The 17,016-nt window shown below is 28.9% G+C and overlaps 1 protein-coding gene across 1 annotated transcript; it reads right to left on the minus strand.

Moving 5' to 3' along the window:
* Positions 1 to 98: 98 nt before the first annotated feature.
* LOC132924080 (low-density lipoprotein receptor-related protein 6-like) lies at positions 99 to 11,872 on the minus strand. The gene is made up of 23 exons (XM_060988164.1): positions 11,101 to 11,872; positions 9,940 to 10,025; positions 9,682 to 9,801; positions 8,067 to 8,257; positions 7,826 to 8,003; positions 7,647 to 7,759; positions 7,070 to 7,308; positions 6,828 to 6,991; positions 6,585 to 6,758; positions 6,278 to 6,511; positions 5,346 to 5,655; positions 5,122 to 5,266; positions 4,510 to 4,640; positions 4,220 to 4,373; positions 3,882 to 4,143; positions 3,521 to 3,800; positions 3,239 to 3,390; positions 2,908 to 3,164; positions 2,656 to 2,844; positions 1,691 to 1,889; positions 1,129 to 1,447; positions 723 to 1,050; positions 99 to 642 (listed from the first exon to the last, which is right to left on the minus strand). Exons 1-23 carry the CDS (start codon positions 11,408 to 11,410, stop codon positions 207 to 209), a joined length of 4,971 nt encoding a protein of 1,656 aa, XP_060844147.1. The 5' UTR covers positions 11,411 to 11,872; the 3' UTR covers positions 99 to 206.
* Between the last annotated feature and the right edge of the window lie 5,144 nt (positions 11,873 to 17,016).

Here is a 17,016-nt window from a genome sequence, read left to right on the forward strand (position 1 = left end):
TAAATACACATGTACAAATAAACTTAATTACTTAAAAACGCTTATAATAATATTTCAAAAACTTAACCTAAGTAGGACATCAATTTATCATATCATGTATGATAAATAGAACAAAAATATTGTATTATAAAAATTGTTACAAACAATGAATAAAACAACAATATACACAATCATAATAAAATTCAATTTTTATCAAAAATAAATATTCAACAAAGCCTTTTACAGCTATTAGGTGATGGCGGTGGTGCATTAGGGCTAAAATAAGTGCTTGATGATGGCGAATGGGATCGAGGAGTAGGGGGTGGGGGACAAGGTTCGAGAGGCATTGCAAAATCAGAATCATCATAAATATCGGTGGGCAAGTCAGTTTGTGAACACAATGTGGGGCAAGGAGGCTCGTAACGATCGTCATATCGCAGGTATTGATTTGTTCTGATGTAATCATTTGTTTGCATTGTAAGCGTGGTTGTAGGACTCGGTGGTGGATTCAGGGGGCTGCAGTTCGATGGCGAGATCAAATCAATATGCGTTCCATTTTGCATTGCCGTATAAGCAGATGTTGAAGAATATTGTCTGGGAATTGGTATAGCAGTGTACGTGACTATATTATTACTAGTCAGACTTGGACTATGATCTAGATCACTGAAAACAAATAAGAAATGGAAAATTTATAAATGAATAATGAATATATTTGCAAGATAAGGAAATTAAATTTTACATACCTTTTAGCACAACGATAAATAATGACCAACAACAAACTAAATACTGTTACAAAGAAAATTATTGTGAAAAACAAAGTGTCTTTAAACGATTTGTCATTTGTGGGGCTTGTGGTATGTCCCACATTTCTAATCAACGAGCAAGCCAAATAAGTTTCATCAGATCCATCGATACAATGTTTCCAACCATCACAAACTTCCTTAACTGGTATACATGCACCATTAGAAATGCATTGATATCTATCATTTGAAAGCAATCCAGATTCACAGCACCGAGATTCATCTGAGCCATCAGAACATTGTTTAGTACCATCACACACCCAGCTTTTATCTGTAAACAATTAAACATATTACAATGTTAACACATTCTTGCTCTGTAATGAATTGATATTTTTGTAAGTGTACACACCAATACAATGACCGTCTAAACATTTGAATTGTTGTCTACTGCATTCTGAACAATTGACTTCATCTGAACCATCATGACAGTCTGTTTGCCCGTCACAGCGCCATATCAAAGGCATACATTCAGGACTCAGAGAATTGCATATAAATTGTTCGGGGCCACAAACTGGTACATTCACACATTGGCGGTCACTCATTATCAGACCTAAAGGACAAGAGCATTGATGGTTGCTGGATGTACTCTCATTGACTCCAGTGACAATGCATAAGTGCGAACACATACCGTGTTTGTTCATTGCACTACATGGATGCGATGCTAAAATCTAAAATATAAAGTTATAAATTATTAATGAACAATATTAACAATAGTTCAAATCATGATAAAGATACTATCTAAAATCAATTATTCTATATAATTTAACAAAATGATTATAAGCAAGTGTGATAATAACTAATTTAAGGTTTTAAGATTCAGAATTAAAATGCGAGTTTAAGATAAGCATACTTTATAGTGAATTAAATGATTGCTTAAATTATAAGAAAAGATAAAATAAATATTTCATTACCTCAGGTGTAGGGATGTATACCGAAATTATGTCTATTAAATGTGGATTTTGATTCATGACAGTGCTGCCTTCACTAACAACACCAGTGGATTTATTAACTCTTTCTATCACCTGTTTTTCTTTATCGATCCAATACAAATATGGTCCAAGAACAGCTATATTGGTGATAAGTGCTCCATCAAATGAAATCAACGTTTTCCTAAAATTATAAATTACAAATTAAAATTAAATCTTAACATGTTCTCTAAAATAATCTAGTTATATACAAGTTTGGAATAATAACTGAAGTATATTAATAAACTAATATTTGCAAATTAAAAATAAATTTTATGTTAATTATAGCTAGTGGCAATAACCATAATATTAATTAAGGAACATCAACTTTTTTCTTGAGCTTAACAGAAAATATCTCTTGTTGTATGAAACACTTAATTTTTAAAATCAATTCAATACAATATAGAGAAAAGTAAGGCGGAGATAAAGTTATACTGGATAAGATATTATCATTCCTCCAGTGTAGCGTTAGGATTTGTGAGGCCCTAATCAAAATATGCTACAAATTATAAATGGTTTTACTTAAGTACTTTTTTTATACATAAAACATTTATAATATATTTTCATGCATATAACATAAAAATGTTAGTGATAAAAATATTTCTGTGAATTGTAATTCTTAATAGATTATTAGCAAGTGTGGGTTGAATAAAAATAAAAGTGCAGGTGTCTAGCTACGAGGCACTCATAAAAGTGTAAGGTTACGGGCAAGAGCCATGCTGACTTCCCCCCCCCCCACCACAAAAAAAAAACAAACTTAAAATTTAAATTTACAATTTTGCTAATGATGTATTACGTACTTCTATTTTTATAGTCTAAATAAATAAATAAATTTTAATTTGTTCTAGTATACAAAGAAGGCCTTCATTGAAATTATATAAATTTATACATCATATTTATTGTTAGCTTACCTTTGATAACCATGAAGATCACAAACGTCTACTTTACTTGAATAGGAAAAATAAACCATATTTTGTACTCTGTCAACAGTAAGTGCTTCAAGAGATAACAAATCAGAGGCGATAATAACTCTATTATGGCCATCAATACGAGATCTTATTACTCTGTGTTGACTTCCCAAATCAGTCCAATAAATATAACTGGAAATTTTAAACGAATTATTTAATTAGAGAACAAATCTAAAAATCTAAATAATAAATTACCCTTTCTCGGGATGTATTGCCAAATTTCTTGGTTTTTCCCCATCAAAACTTTTAAAGATAGAACCTTGGAAGCTGCTATTTGTTAAACGAGTAACGTTTATAGTATCTGTTACTGTACAAGTCCAAAACAACAATCTGTTGTATGGTTCCAAAGCGAGATCATATAAATTGTATGTATTTCCATTGTTTCCAATAAACATACTTGGATTTGAACCATTCTCGTGGCAACGTTTTATCATTTGAGTTCTACCATCAATCTAAAAAATATAAAATTATTAAAATAAATATAAGTGAAGGTTCTTTGGAAATAAATAATAATAAATAATTTTACCCAATAAATCATGTGTGATATTGGATCATATTCAACCGCTTTTACATGTTTCAATCCTATGACGGGGAGTGAAGAATCAGAAGAATCGTCTATATCCATTACCACTCTATAAAATGTTGTTTTCTGTGCCACAATCAAGAAACTATTTGGTGCTAAATAGTGAATGAAATTAATAAGTTTTTAATAGAATCAAAAGCTAAGAATAAGATTTAAAAAAATATATTTATAAATAAGATTTTTATAGTTAGAAATAAAATATATGATTCAATAAATTGTATTTACCTGAGCAAGTGTTATTTTTAAATAATGTGAAATGTGTTTCACATGAACAGTGATATGATAACGGTTCATGATCTCTTGTTGATCCTTTTACGAGACATAATTGTTGGCATCCCCCATTATTTACAGCGCATGGATTTGTTCCAGTTTGACTTGCTTTATCAAAGGTTATCAAATCCGTAACATGATCTAAATTTATTTTAGTCTGCTTTAAAATTGTACCACTTTGAATATCGACTTGGAAATAAGTTCCATTTGACCAATCCAACCAATATAAAGAACCCTAAATTGTTTTCAATAATTAATACCATGATTTAGATTAAAATAACAACCGTTTTAAAGAAGTAATGTAACTATTTATTACCCTGAAATATGTTATGGCAGAAAGATAACCACCAAAAGGAATAGACACAATTTTACTTTGACGTCTTCCATTAAAATCAATGCTTTCGATGGATCCACTATTTGGTGTCAACGTTGTCCAATAAATCAAACCACTATCATAATCTGAAGTAATACTTATGACTCTACCAATCTTATTTATCAAACAATGTTTCCCTTCGCCATTCATCGATGCTTTATGAATTGAGCCAGTAATGCCATCTAATTCACTCCAATACATAAATCTAATAAATAAAAAAAATGTATTAATTAAATAAAAATTAATTTAATAAATTAAAGATACTATATTATAAAACTAACCCTTTTTTAGGATTAAGTAATAAATTTTTTGGATTTTTAATATCATTCCAAAGCAAAACTTTACGCATAGTTCCATCTAATCTTGATACTTCAATTCGCTTAGTGCCTGAATCACACCAATATAAGTTACCACCAATCCAATCAACGGCTAATCCTATAAAACATAAATAACTTTTATTTGAATAATCTGTGCACAATAATTTATAAATTATAATACTTATATTTCAATTTATTTTATAGTTGAAAATATTTTTTATATTACTAAATACTACAATATATTAAAAAATTACCTTCTGGAGATTGTAGGCCAAATGTAATAATTCTTTCTGCCATTGACCCATTTAAGTAAACTCTATTAATTGTTTTTAATTTAATGTCAGTCCAATAAACTCGTTTATTCTTTATGTCGACATCAACAGCACTGAAGTTCATAAAATAATTAATTACCAAAAATTACCCAATAGTCCAAAAATAAACAAAAAATAGATTTTTTAATTTAACAATAAAATATATGTTGTACTTAATATTAAATTGCAAGATTCTATTAAAAGTTATAATAGATGTAATGCAATTTTCTAGTTCATCAAATTAATCAATTTTATAACATAATCTGTCATTTCTTATGTCCTAAGTTAATGAAATATAAATTCTATTTTATAATATAATATTGGATTACAATAATAAAATAAGCCAGTGAATGTGTCCAAAGGATAAATATTTTTAAAAGAGTCGCCACGAAAGGCTAATGCAGAACATTTGAGATACTTTATATTATTTACTATTCTACTGTATGTCTGTATTACTATGCAGACATTTTGTGAATGAACTCATAACAAACTAAATACTCATACTAATATATACCATGTTTTAGTTTTAGTGTATTTAAAAAAAAAAAAAAATACCTGGCTTCTTTCATTCCAGCTATAGGAATAATATCTGAATAATGACTATTTTCAGTACTTAATATTCCGATATGTTCAGATCGAGCAAATATTAGAAACGATTCAGACAATATGCAAGTTTTTCCGTCCATAGCCAATTCATAATCTAATTAATAAAGTAAAATATATTAATGGTTACTATAAAATAATAATTATCAATTTTTTCATCATTATATAATAATCACCTATTTCACATGCACAAATGTAGTAGCCTTTAGGTCTATAGAAGCAAAGTTGACTACAATTTCCATTATTATCACCGCATGGATTGTCATTAAGAGGTTCTTTTAAATTTATAGCTTTTACACCCATTAAATTTGGTAATTGATCTATAATGATTTTACGGTCAGATCCAGTATTTTTATTCACTCTGTCAATTGTACGACGCTGCCAATCAGTCCAATAGAGGTAGTCACCCAATTGTGTCAAACCAAATACATGTGGCAAATTTTCACTCACAAGTTCTTTACGGTCTTCCCCATTCATACCAACAACCTATAAAGTAAAATATAGGTTAAATAATTACATCAATAAAACACAAGGTGAAATATGGTGATATAAGTTAGTTCCAGCGTTGGATTAAATTAATTACTAAAAGTAACTAAGTTACAAAATAAAAAGATAACTAAATTATTCTGTTGATTATATGTCTTTGTTACTAGTTTTTAACTTTATTTTTTTATATTGATAAGTAACTAGTTATAATTACGTTACATTTAACATACTTGAATTACATAAAAAAAAAAAAAACAATAATAATGTAAATTTTTAACTATAATGTAATCCATTATTTTGCAGGTACTTACTTAAAAATAATTAACTTAGTTTCTTGTAAAAAAAATAAAAATAAAACAGAAATTACGTTGCAGTAATGATTAATAAGTATGTATATTATGTTATTAACTATTATTCAACCAGCATTAGTCTAATATTAAAAAATCTTAAACAATAGATTTATAAGTACATAGAATGTTTCAATTTTATATATTTTATTTGTGTTTGACTTTATAATTTGAATAAAAACATACAATACTATTTACAAACTAAATTAACTACTTTGTATGAAAGTTATTTTGTTTTTGACTCTTACTATTACAGTAAAAATGTATTAACTCACTTCTATTCTATCAGTTTTTGCATCACAAAAATAAAGGGTTCTTGCTTTAATATCCAATGTTATTCCATTTGGCCACCCTAAATCATCTTTAAGTAAAATAATTCTATCATTTCCATCTAAATTGGAACGTTCAATTTTGGGTCTTTTGTCATACCAATCAGACCAAAATAGCCAACCTAATTCAGGTGCTACAGCTATACCTCTAGGTTCAACCAAATCATTAGCAACTATAACCTAGAGTACGAAAAAAAAAAACATGTTTTAGAATATGAATTTTATATATATAAACGTATTAAAAATTAATTACTCTTCTGTGTTTTCCATTTAATCTTGCAACTTCAATTCTATCTGTTCCAGTATCTGTCCAATATATGTTTCTTGCAACCCAGTCAATGGCTACTCCATCTGGATGATATATTTCATTAGAAATGACAACTCCTTGGTTACTACCATTCATTTTTGCTCGTTGAATCATTTTTATCTATAATAAGAGATATTTTATTATTATTTGAATTATTAATAAAAACATTAAATTTGAAATGATAAGTACTTCATCGTCAGTCCAATAAATATACCCATCAACAGGGTCGTAATCTATGGCAATAGCATGAGCCAAACCAGTAAGAGGTATAGACATAATAGTATGATCTGGAGAATCTAATGATATTTGACAGATATCAGTTTTTTGTACAAGAAATAAGACTTCTTGGACACCTACAAAAAATAATGATTAAAAATAATACATGAAACATCAAAGTAAAGTTTTTATTTAATTAATATAATTTAACAAACCTTCTGCACAATTATGATAATCTATAAGCTTAATTCCTGTGGAACAAGCACATGAATATCCAGGAGAATTTGGAGAGAGAAGACATAGATCTGAACAACCTCCGTTATTCTTATCACAGAGGGTAATTTTTTCTGGCTGTCGAGCTGGGTTCCACACACGGATATCCATAGGTACATTATTACTATGTATAATTTCACGGCTATTACCACCTCCACTACGATTTACTACATGAATCGACCTATAAAAAAAAAAAAATGATTTGTAAAACTATTGTATATTAAATCAATTTTATAAGTTTTAAATTTTTAACAACAATAAATCATGAAAATAAAAAAAATAAAGATTAATACTGAAAATTAATTAAATATTTTTCCTATTCAATTTTTGCTCATTAGTAAAAAAAATACAATCATTCTATGGATCATTGAGAAAACCATACATGAATGATGTTCTAAAAGGAGCTTAATGATATATTTATACATTATGTTAATTACTTAATTAATATACTTAAGTTATAAATGTATGCTTTAAATATATATAAACAATTATTTATAAAAAAATATATCTTAAACAAACCATGTCTTCCAATCAGTCCAATATAATCTATCTTGATAAAGAGCAATACCATATGGATATGGTATTCCTTTTTCAAGAATAGTCTTCCTATTTCTCCCGTCATAATCCATTATCTAAATAAAAAATATTAAGACAAATAAATATTATTTAAGTACTAAAAATAAAGTGAAAATACTTACATCAATAAAACCAAGTTTTCCATCAACCCAGTAGATGTGTTTGGTATAAAAATCTATAGTTAACCCATTTGGCCAAAATATGTTATCACTAACTATGACTTTTCGTGTAGATAAATCTCCATTCATTCCTGCACGTTCAATTTTTGGAACTTCACCCCAATCAGTCCAAAACATTATACTGGAATAAAAAGAAAAAATAACACAATAAATAAATAAATTTATGAGATAAGATGTAACATACCCATCCATAGGAACTAAAGCTACAGCACGTGGTTGATCAATGTCTTCCCAATAAAGTACTTTTCTATATTTTCCATCTAATGATGCAACTTCAATTCTATTAGTATCTCCGTCAGTCCAATATATTTTTTTAGTAAGCCAGTCACAAGCTAAACCATCTGGTGTAATAATACCAGTGTTCAATATTGCCACCTATTTAAAAAAAAAGATATAACTATGATATTATAAAGTCAAAAAAGATTTTTTTTTAAATGTATCAACATTTAATATAATATAATAATAATGCTCTCTTATATTATACTCTATTAAGTTTAATAGTACATCGGGAGACAAATAAAAATTTTCTCCAGTTATTGGCGCTGGGTGTCCGCCTTTTAATCATCCGCTGCTACTACCACCTGTTTTTTTGTCATGCCAATGAACAATGACAGCCGTTTGATTAGTAACAATTTTAAACATTAGATCAATCAGGTGGATTCGGCAAAGTAAAGCAATCAGTAACATATGCACAAACCAGTATACTTTTAAACTGAACAGATATGTATATTTAAGAGTAACCTCACATTGCGACACTGGGTATGGCTAATGCACATTAAGATTTAATTATTTCAATATCTGTTTGGGCAGCCATTTTGCCTGGATCAATACAGTTTAGCTAGTTTTAGACTACAACCAATAGTTAGAAACAAAAGCTGATCAAAAAAGATTAAATAAAAAGAGTTATCTGACCGTACTATGTGAAAATCAATCACTGCCCGAGGATACTTTTATAAAACACGGACTACATTACTACAGAGTATATATTTTTTTCGATATATTATGTATAGGGACCGGATTTATATGCACAAAAAATCCTCAAAATATGCTTTTAATAATGCTGTAATATGTTATAATATATTTATTTATTTTTAAACATGTACTTAAATATGCACTTAAATTTTGTTTAAATTTATGTAAAAATATGTAAATGTATTATGTAAAATTATGTAACAATATTTATTAATTAATATGGTATTAAAAAAGTATAAAAAAGCTTTTAATGTATTTTAAACTCGATGCACGCGGGCACAATTTTAAACATAAAACGCAAGACACAGACTGACATCGAAAACTGACCTTGGAACACTTAAATTCTTTTATATGAGCAACAAATTTATCTATATATATATATTATATATGTTGCATATGACCATATGAAGTATGTCATCTTATCTTTGGAAATTGGAAATAACGACTGGTGTCAATTTTATCGATATTATGTGGCTGTGAACGTGAAAATACGACAAAAAACGAATTTATGTGTTATAAATAATAATATGCACTTTAAAACTAAAAATATGCATTCAATATGCATTTAATAGGTAAAAACGTTGAAATATGCAAAATAAAATTAGTGTTATTTTAATAAGAGTGATCTAAATCGGGGACAATTTTCATCAGATTTCAAAAAGCTTATTCCAATACATTATGCATTTGCATATAAATCCGGTCCCTAATTAAGTATATGAAATGTTATTACTTTTATTAAAATAAAATGTGTAAATAATTTAAAGGTAAATAATTCATAATAGATATTGTTTAAAATTATGAATTAAATTAAAATAAAAAATTTTTACTTTGTTAGTGGCATGAGTTCCGTTGTAAGAAACACATTGAATAGATTCTTGACCATGATCAGCCCAGCATATCAAAGATCCTTTATAATAGAAATCAAGTGCACTTCCTTCGATGAGATCCTGAATAAATAAATAACGATTAACATAATAGTTGCACATTTAAATATAATGGTATCTAACTATTTAAGTTAAACTGGCTAGATCATAACTCAAAATAATTTAAACAAATAAATATTGTAAATATAACGAGGAACTTACTTTTACAATAACATTAATTCTAGTCATTTTTGACATATTAGCCATTCGGATATCCTTAGATGTTGTGTATATCAAATTTGGATAAGCTATAAAACAAAAATTAATTTTATAAATATTATTTTTAATTTTTTGCAGTAATTATATTTCTAAAAATTTAGGACCAATACATAAAATTATTAAATTATATAAATTACATTATAGGCATTAGGTATATTATATCACTTGAAAAATAATCATATTATTATTAATGAAAAAAAATTTAATAGAAAATATACAATTAAGATTTAAATATATGTAAGACCCGAAATAATAAATTTTAGTTACAGCAGGTGAGTGTATTTACATCACACGCAGTTCCACAAAATCTCAGGGCCTTTACGTTACTTTATAATTTTAATATAAAATACATTAGAACAACAAAAATATCGTAATAAAATACAAATTATTAACACTGAAAATCAAACTAGAAATATTTATTAATTGAAAAATTCGTACCTATGAAAAATGTGAAAAAATATGTAATTGAACAAGTGTTTTGACTATAACTAATTGAATATAATGTTATAATGTGTAACAATATTGTACAACGTTAAACAAAGTACTTTTGAAATGCAACGTGATTATTTATCCGTTACCAAGAACGTTACTAGAACTACCTGTGGGGCTTACATTCACATGGTATGGAAAATATGAGAAAGTATGTGAAACAAGTGTCTAGACCTAAACTGATTAAAAATAATGTGTAACAATATTGTACAACATCAAACAAAGTACGATCGATATGTGATGGGACTATTCGGCTCTAACGATAATACCCACGAGAACCACCTGTGGAGTCTACATTTTACATGGTATCCGAGCATCTATTTAACGATCGGTGTACTGTTTGATTTAACGTAATGTGTGCAACGACAGGTGCAATACCTGTCGTTACACTAGGAATTCGAAAAAAACGAACTAGAAAGACGCGTATCATAGAAGTAGACGAAATTAGTCTGTTGATGGCGAACGCGTTTCGTATAGCATTCAAACGCCGGTATTACATGCCCATAAAACGTCGCGAAAATGACACGGTAATAATATAAACAACAACAACGACGACGACGGTCGCGTCCCGCGGCGATGAAATAATTTCACAAAAAACATTGCACAGGTACTTACCGTTGACGAGCGACATCATCGCGGTGCAGTACAGCATCACATAAATCCATGGCGACGTCATCCTGGCGCATTTCCCGGTGACTGGTGTCCAGGACGTCTCGGTTAAAACAGTGGCGATCGTGCTCCTAGCGTTCGTGCCGGTGTTGTGATCAGAAATGACGGCGGCGGCAGCAATGGCACAAGGTTCACGACGGGCGGTCGTCCGACGGGACAATGGTCGTGTTGCGCATCGTCTTCGCTGTGGTGGAGGCGAATGATCAGCAACTCGGCCGACGGATCGCTGTTGCGCGTCCGGCCTCGTCGTCGACATCGGCGTGTTGGTGCGATAATATTGTCGTTGTCGTTGTCGTCGTCGTCGTCGTCGCCACTACTATCATATTTTCGGCGGACGCAGCGTTAGAAAAGCGGCGGGTAAAAACGCGCGCGCCTTGCATGTACTCTTGCGCGTGCGTGCGATCGCGTTCCTGTGCGTGCGGGCGGGCGGACGCTACGGGGAGAGAAAAGAAAATATTTGCACCCGAAGGGACGGGGGGGGTGGTGGGATGTCCGGCAGGGGTGGCGAGAATAGAAAAAAAATTCGAACCAAAACCGAACGAACAGCTCGAACAACTCGCCGAGGTACGGCCGATCGCGACGTACCGGCGTACTATTACAATATTTATTAATTTATTATTGTTATTATTCGTTTTGTTATGAATACTTAATGTTGTTAGCTTGTTGTAATAACATTATCATGACGGTCGGCGTACGCACACGTTATCACCGCTGTAAACAAACGAGCATGTTGTTGCCTGTGGGTGATGGCCGGTGACGATAACTCGGCGCGCACCAACACGAGGAACGCGAGAAATTTTTCGCTCGCAGCGCGTCGGTTCGCAGCGGGGCGCCTGGCCGGTGCGCTGCGTTGCGCGTCGCGTCCGCCTGCCCACCTGTCGATTGTCTCTTCCCCCTCACCGTTCCCCGTCAGACAATACACACGGACAAAACCCGGTGGCGGCGCCGCACCGTAGGCCGTAGGGCGCAGGTGATTTTTATTTTCTCCGGACTATACCTATACAATATTATATTGCGTATAGGTATTTTATAAATATTGTACGTGCGCGATTTGCGTTAACCATCCCACACCCGCCCTACGGCAGATGAACACGTCGTACCTAACCGTTTATGATGGCAAACTACCCGTCACGTATACCAGGTATAGCCGTACAGGTTCTCCTGGTTACCTCCAAACTGACCGCTGTTAGTCAAATAGCCAACTACAATATTATTGTTGTATTACTTTATAATATAAAAAATAGTAGGTAATGCAATGGTTAAAAATGTTAAAATCGTGAAAACCACCTGTAAGATATAGAAATCAATAAGTGTACTGCATATTATAGAGAAATCTCAAATCACGTAGTCTCTAAAAGTATAGGACAAGTATTTGTATACCTACCTACCGTGTAAGAACCTTTATGAGACGTGACTGTCTATAATACTAAAACGTTCCACGAATCCTCAGGATATATTTTTGTTACTTGACTTCTAAGCTTTAAACACATAAATAACAATGGGAAACAATTAAATTAGATAACATTAATTTATTGTAGGTACGTTTAAATTGTAAAAGTACATAAAGGTATTCTATTTAAAATCTCATTAAATACAGATGTAAATTTATGATGTTGGCGTAATAAATGTACCTATTTATCATAATGTTTTATTTAAACATCGTTTTTTAACTATTTTAATAGGTATTTACTAAGGAAATCCTACATGCGATTATTGCGATTATACTGCAACGACACTGATCTGAAGGCTTTCATCTCTCTATTGAGATGCGCTAAAAGACAAAAGTTGTGCCAGACAGAGCAGCATTGAGACATCGGGATTATAGCGGTTGACGAAAAGTGCCACTAGAAATAATTATTATAAAAATGAACTTATTGTATTTTTTTACCATCGTTAAATTTATATTACCTACTAATTTATATTATTATGGACTATGGATAACATGTATACAAAACTAAAATAACTATACAAGTACAATTAATATCTATCAAACAAGAACACGCCATATTATGATGATTATTTAGATTTTAGACCTTTGATACACACATATAATATTATACAGATAAGTCTTAACAAATAAACGGATGACAGGTACAGGATGCCTGTTATTATAAATAAGCCATAGAGTCAATAATATATTATGTTTACTGAATTATGATTAATTACCGTTTATATTTATTTTAATTTATATTTATATATATGCTATATTGCTATATCTATTACAATAAATAATTAAGATTCAACAAAGGTACGTGGGTAACAAAAATAAATTGTAAATAATTATTTGATAAAAGTCGTAGATATTTATTTTGTTGCTTATACATTTTTTTTTTTATTCAACTGCGATATCAAATAAACACTAATCAAATTGTCTAAAATATTTTAAAAATACATTCCTATTATAGGTAAATATGCTATGTGGCACAAACAGTCAGCTACACGCTCTTACAATTAATTAAATATATTAATAATATTTTGTACATCGTACATGGCTAATTAATGTACGATATCGATAAACGCTGGACCCAAAACTCATTGGTTATGTTATAGCTGTATTATTATTTTTTTCCATTTGTATAAAAGATAACCTTTTGGCTCAGTTTGCTGTTTTGACCTTTATTTATATTATAAACATAATATATAGGTACATCATAATATATGTACAAAATATAATAGTTATATACTGCTATAGTACCTTAAATCCATTATCATAATTTATAACTATTATTATTAAAAAATTATTCTGTATTCTGTTAAAATTATAGTTCGTAAAAAAATAAATATATGTATAAATTGTGTGTAAAGCTGTCTCTGTTAAATTGAATTAAAGCGTACAATCGTACAAAGTGAAACTTATTGTTATTAGATAAAATTAAAAATTAAAATACCTATAAAAATAATTGTTTTTTTAATCATATTTTGAGAACTTTAATTTTAACTGATCGCAAATAATTTTACAATAATAGTTATGAAAATGATAAATACATATAATAGTACCTATAGGGCTATAGATAATTAATGATATTTTTTTCTTGGATTTTTTCCTTACACTTTTTTTATTGTTAACTAATTCGGGAGTCACAGAAAATTTGTATTAGTTTTTGATAAAGAAGTTGGATAAAGGAATAAATATATACAATATACATTTACGTATATGTATTATATTTTTCAGACATTCCGTAAGCGTTTCGTACTCACAGAATTATCTATCATTATGTATCACGGTGTGAATTAAACAAAATTTAATCAAATAAAAATGACTTTAATTTTTTAGCGCTTTAAGTGACCTTCAATATCATAGACATATAAAAAAATTTAAAAATAGACTGATCATAGAGAGAGAGAGAGTGATAGAAAGAGAGGGAGAGAGATCTGGTAGCCAACATTGTTAGAAAATGTTAGTATACAATTTATAACAGTTGACAATCTATATCCATTGGCCAGTGGCGTCATTTAAATTTTTTTTTATTAATACGCATGATGTATAGTCGTATAGAGCAGTCCACTTAAGTGCAAGCCACTATTAATTATTCGGACCAATCAATTTATAAAGTGGGCAAAATTACTACAATATTGGATTTTAAATACGCAAATGTATACCTTGCGCAGTCCAAATGACGCTATTGCTATTGGCCATTAATAGTGAGAGAAAAAGTTCAACAACAAATATAATATTTTTTAGAAAAAAGAATTAGGATTCATCATGCACACTTTAGATTGCCTATTTCTTTGTAACAATGTTAGTTTTTGTCTTCTTGTCTGTCCTAACTGCATGATTTCTACACGAGAGTGTATAGTAATTAAAAAAAATTACGTACGTCAATTCCTTTTCTTACATAGATAATATGTGATGTGTAAGTTCCTACACAAAAAAAAGGTACGTTATCTATGTTAGTTTCTACACGATGGGAGGTAGGTACATAAGTAAAAAATATACTCTATTTTATATAATATTATAAGTTATCAAACTGATTATACTGTCTTAAAAAAATAAAAAATATATCATAAATCATAATAAATTTTATTTTCATACATTTTAATAGAAAAAAAAATATATATAAATATATATATACATATACTGCATTTTATAAAATATTATAACTATAAGTTATCAAACTTATGATATGAAAATAATATAATTTAGAAGATTTGTGATTATTTAATTGACAATTATAAATCAAATAATAGTAGTTTTCAACCGAAAATATGAGCGAAACAATTTTCTGATAGAATATACATACGACAAACCACAAATGCATGTGAACGTTTTCATTTAAATGTTTATCATCAACGTCCGCACATTTTTAAATTATTGAAATTCTCGAATTATTTCAAGTTAATACATACATAAAAATAAGAAATGCTGATAATGACACAAGAATAAAAATTACCTAGTCAAAAAATGCCGAAAAATAAAATTTTATAAATCAAAAAATAGTAGATTAGAAAATAAAAAAATATAACTACATAAAATATAATTTTTTTTTATTATTGTTGTATTATATTAAACTGTATGGCAGTATCATATGATATAACTGATATTAGATTGATAACTTATAAATTATAATATTTTATATTATATAGAATGCAATATATTTTTTTCCAATTAACCAATTATGAATTATTATATATAATAATAATATAGGTACGCAGTGTAGGGAACTTACATTATATGTACCTTATTCTATCGCGTAGGAACACTAGGAACTAACATATGTATTTTTTTACCTGCTAGGTCTCGCGTATGAACTTACATTTAGCCAAAATAAATACTTAAATGTAATTTGCGTTTTTAATATTGTAAAAGGTATGGGATATACCTATATACACAATTTTATTTTTATAAGCGTTTGATGTTTGATTGGTATTCAAATTTTAACTTCATTTCGTCTATAACTTGAAAATTTATAAACTATATTGTAGGTATAGTTAAAAATTAATAAAGCTTTCAATTTTAATAGTTAAAACTTAAAAATTGATTAAAAGATTTCTCATAAGTTATTCCGCCGTTATTCGTATAGAAACTTATCTCGAGAATACAAATAAGTACAGAATATTATTTTGAAAGGCACTCCCAAGTTCAAATTTCAGTTGCTATTATAGCTACAGATTATATTGCTATTAAAACTATAGTACAAATATGACAATTATATTAAAATATGTGGAGTGTGGACAAACTTGTATTAATACATTTAAAAATAAAACAAATATTATTATCAAATATCCAATATGTACTTATGAACACAATTATTACAAATTACAATGCGATTCTTAATTCTGGGAAAAGTTTTGATTTAAACACATAAGGACGAATATCAATTATACCTACTTATTAGGTAGGTACTTAACAATCTTGATGATATAAGATTCAAATACGTTTAAACTTAATAGCTTTCGTTAAATCTGTCTATAGTTTTTAAGTTAACATCAAAAATATGTCCATAATTAAAACGCGAAAAATCATAAAAATTGATGTTTGTAATTGTTTGTATTATCTATACATTTCAACTGAAGCAAAACGGAAGTCGAGTAATATAGTTATAATATTGTGTAAATACACAATGTAAATACCTACCTATCAGCTATTTATTTAATTAGGTATATAATTTGTATTTGATTAAGGTAAATACTAAATAATATAGGTAATATAATATAAATAAGATTATTCAAAAATACAAATTATAATATAATAAGCTTCTATCTTTAAAATATAAATTGTATATCAATATCATAGACCATAGTTCATTTGCTAGTAGCTAATAAAAACGAAATACCTACATATTTAATAACAATATAACTGTTTATGTTGTATTAATTACAACATATTATTATTATGGTCGATAGAATTGGCTTTATTATAAT

Source organism: Rhopalosiphum padi, chromosome 3 (assembly GCF_020882245.1).
Source record: "Rhopalosiphum padi isolate XX-2018 chromosome 3, ASM2088224v1, whole genome shotgun sequence".
Taxonomy (NCBI): domain Eukaryota; kingdom Metazoa; phylum Arthropoda; class Insecta; order Hemiptera; family Aphididae; genus Rhopalosiphum; species Rhopalosiphum padi.

Bases quoted from the DNA above. Each gene is read 5' to 3' on its own strand.
- LOC132924080 (XM_060988164.1), bottom strand. From the start codon at position 11,410: ATGTCGACGACGAGGCCGGACGCGCAACAGCGATCCGTCGGCCGAGTT. The intron at 4,144-4,219 runs GTTAGTTTTATA...TTTATTTATTAG, and splicing joins TTACTTAATCCTAAAAAAGG to ATTTATGTATTGGAGTGAAT. The intron at 1,890-2,655 runs GTAAGCTAACAA...TTATAATTTTAG, and splicing joins GATCTTCATGGTTATCAAAG to GAAAACGTTGATTTCATTTG.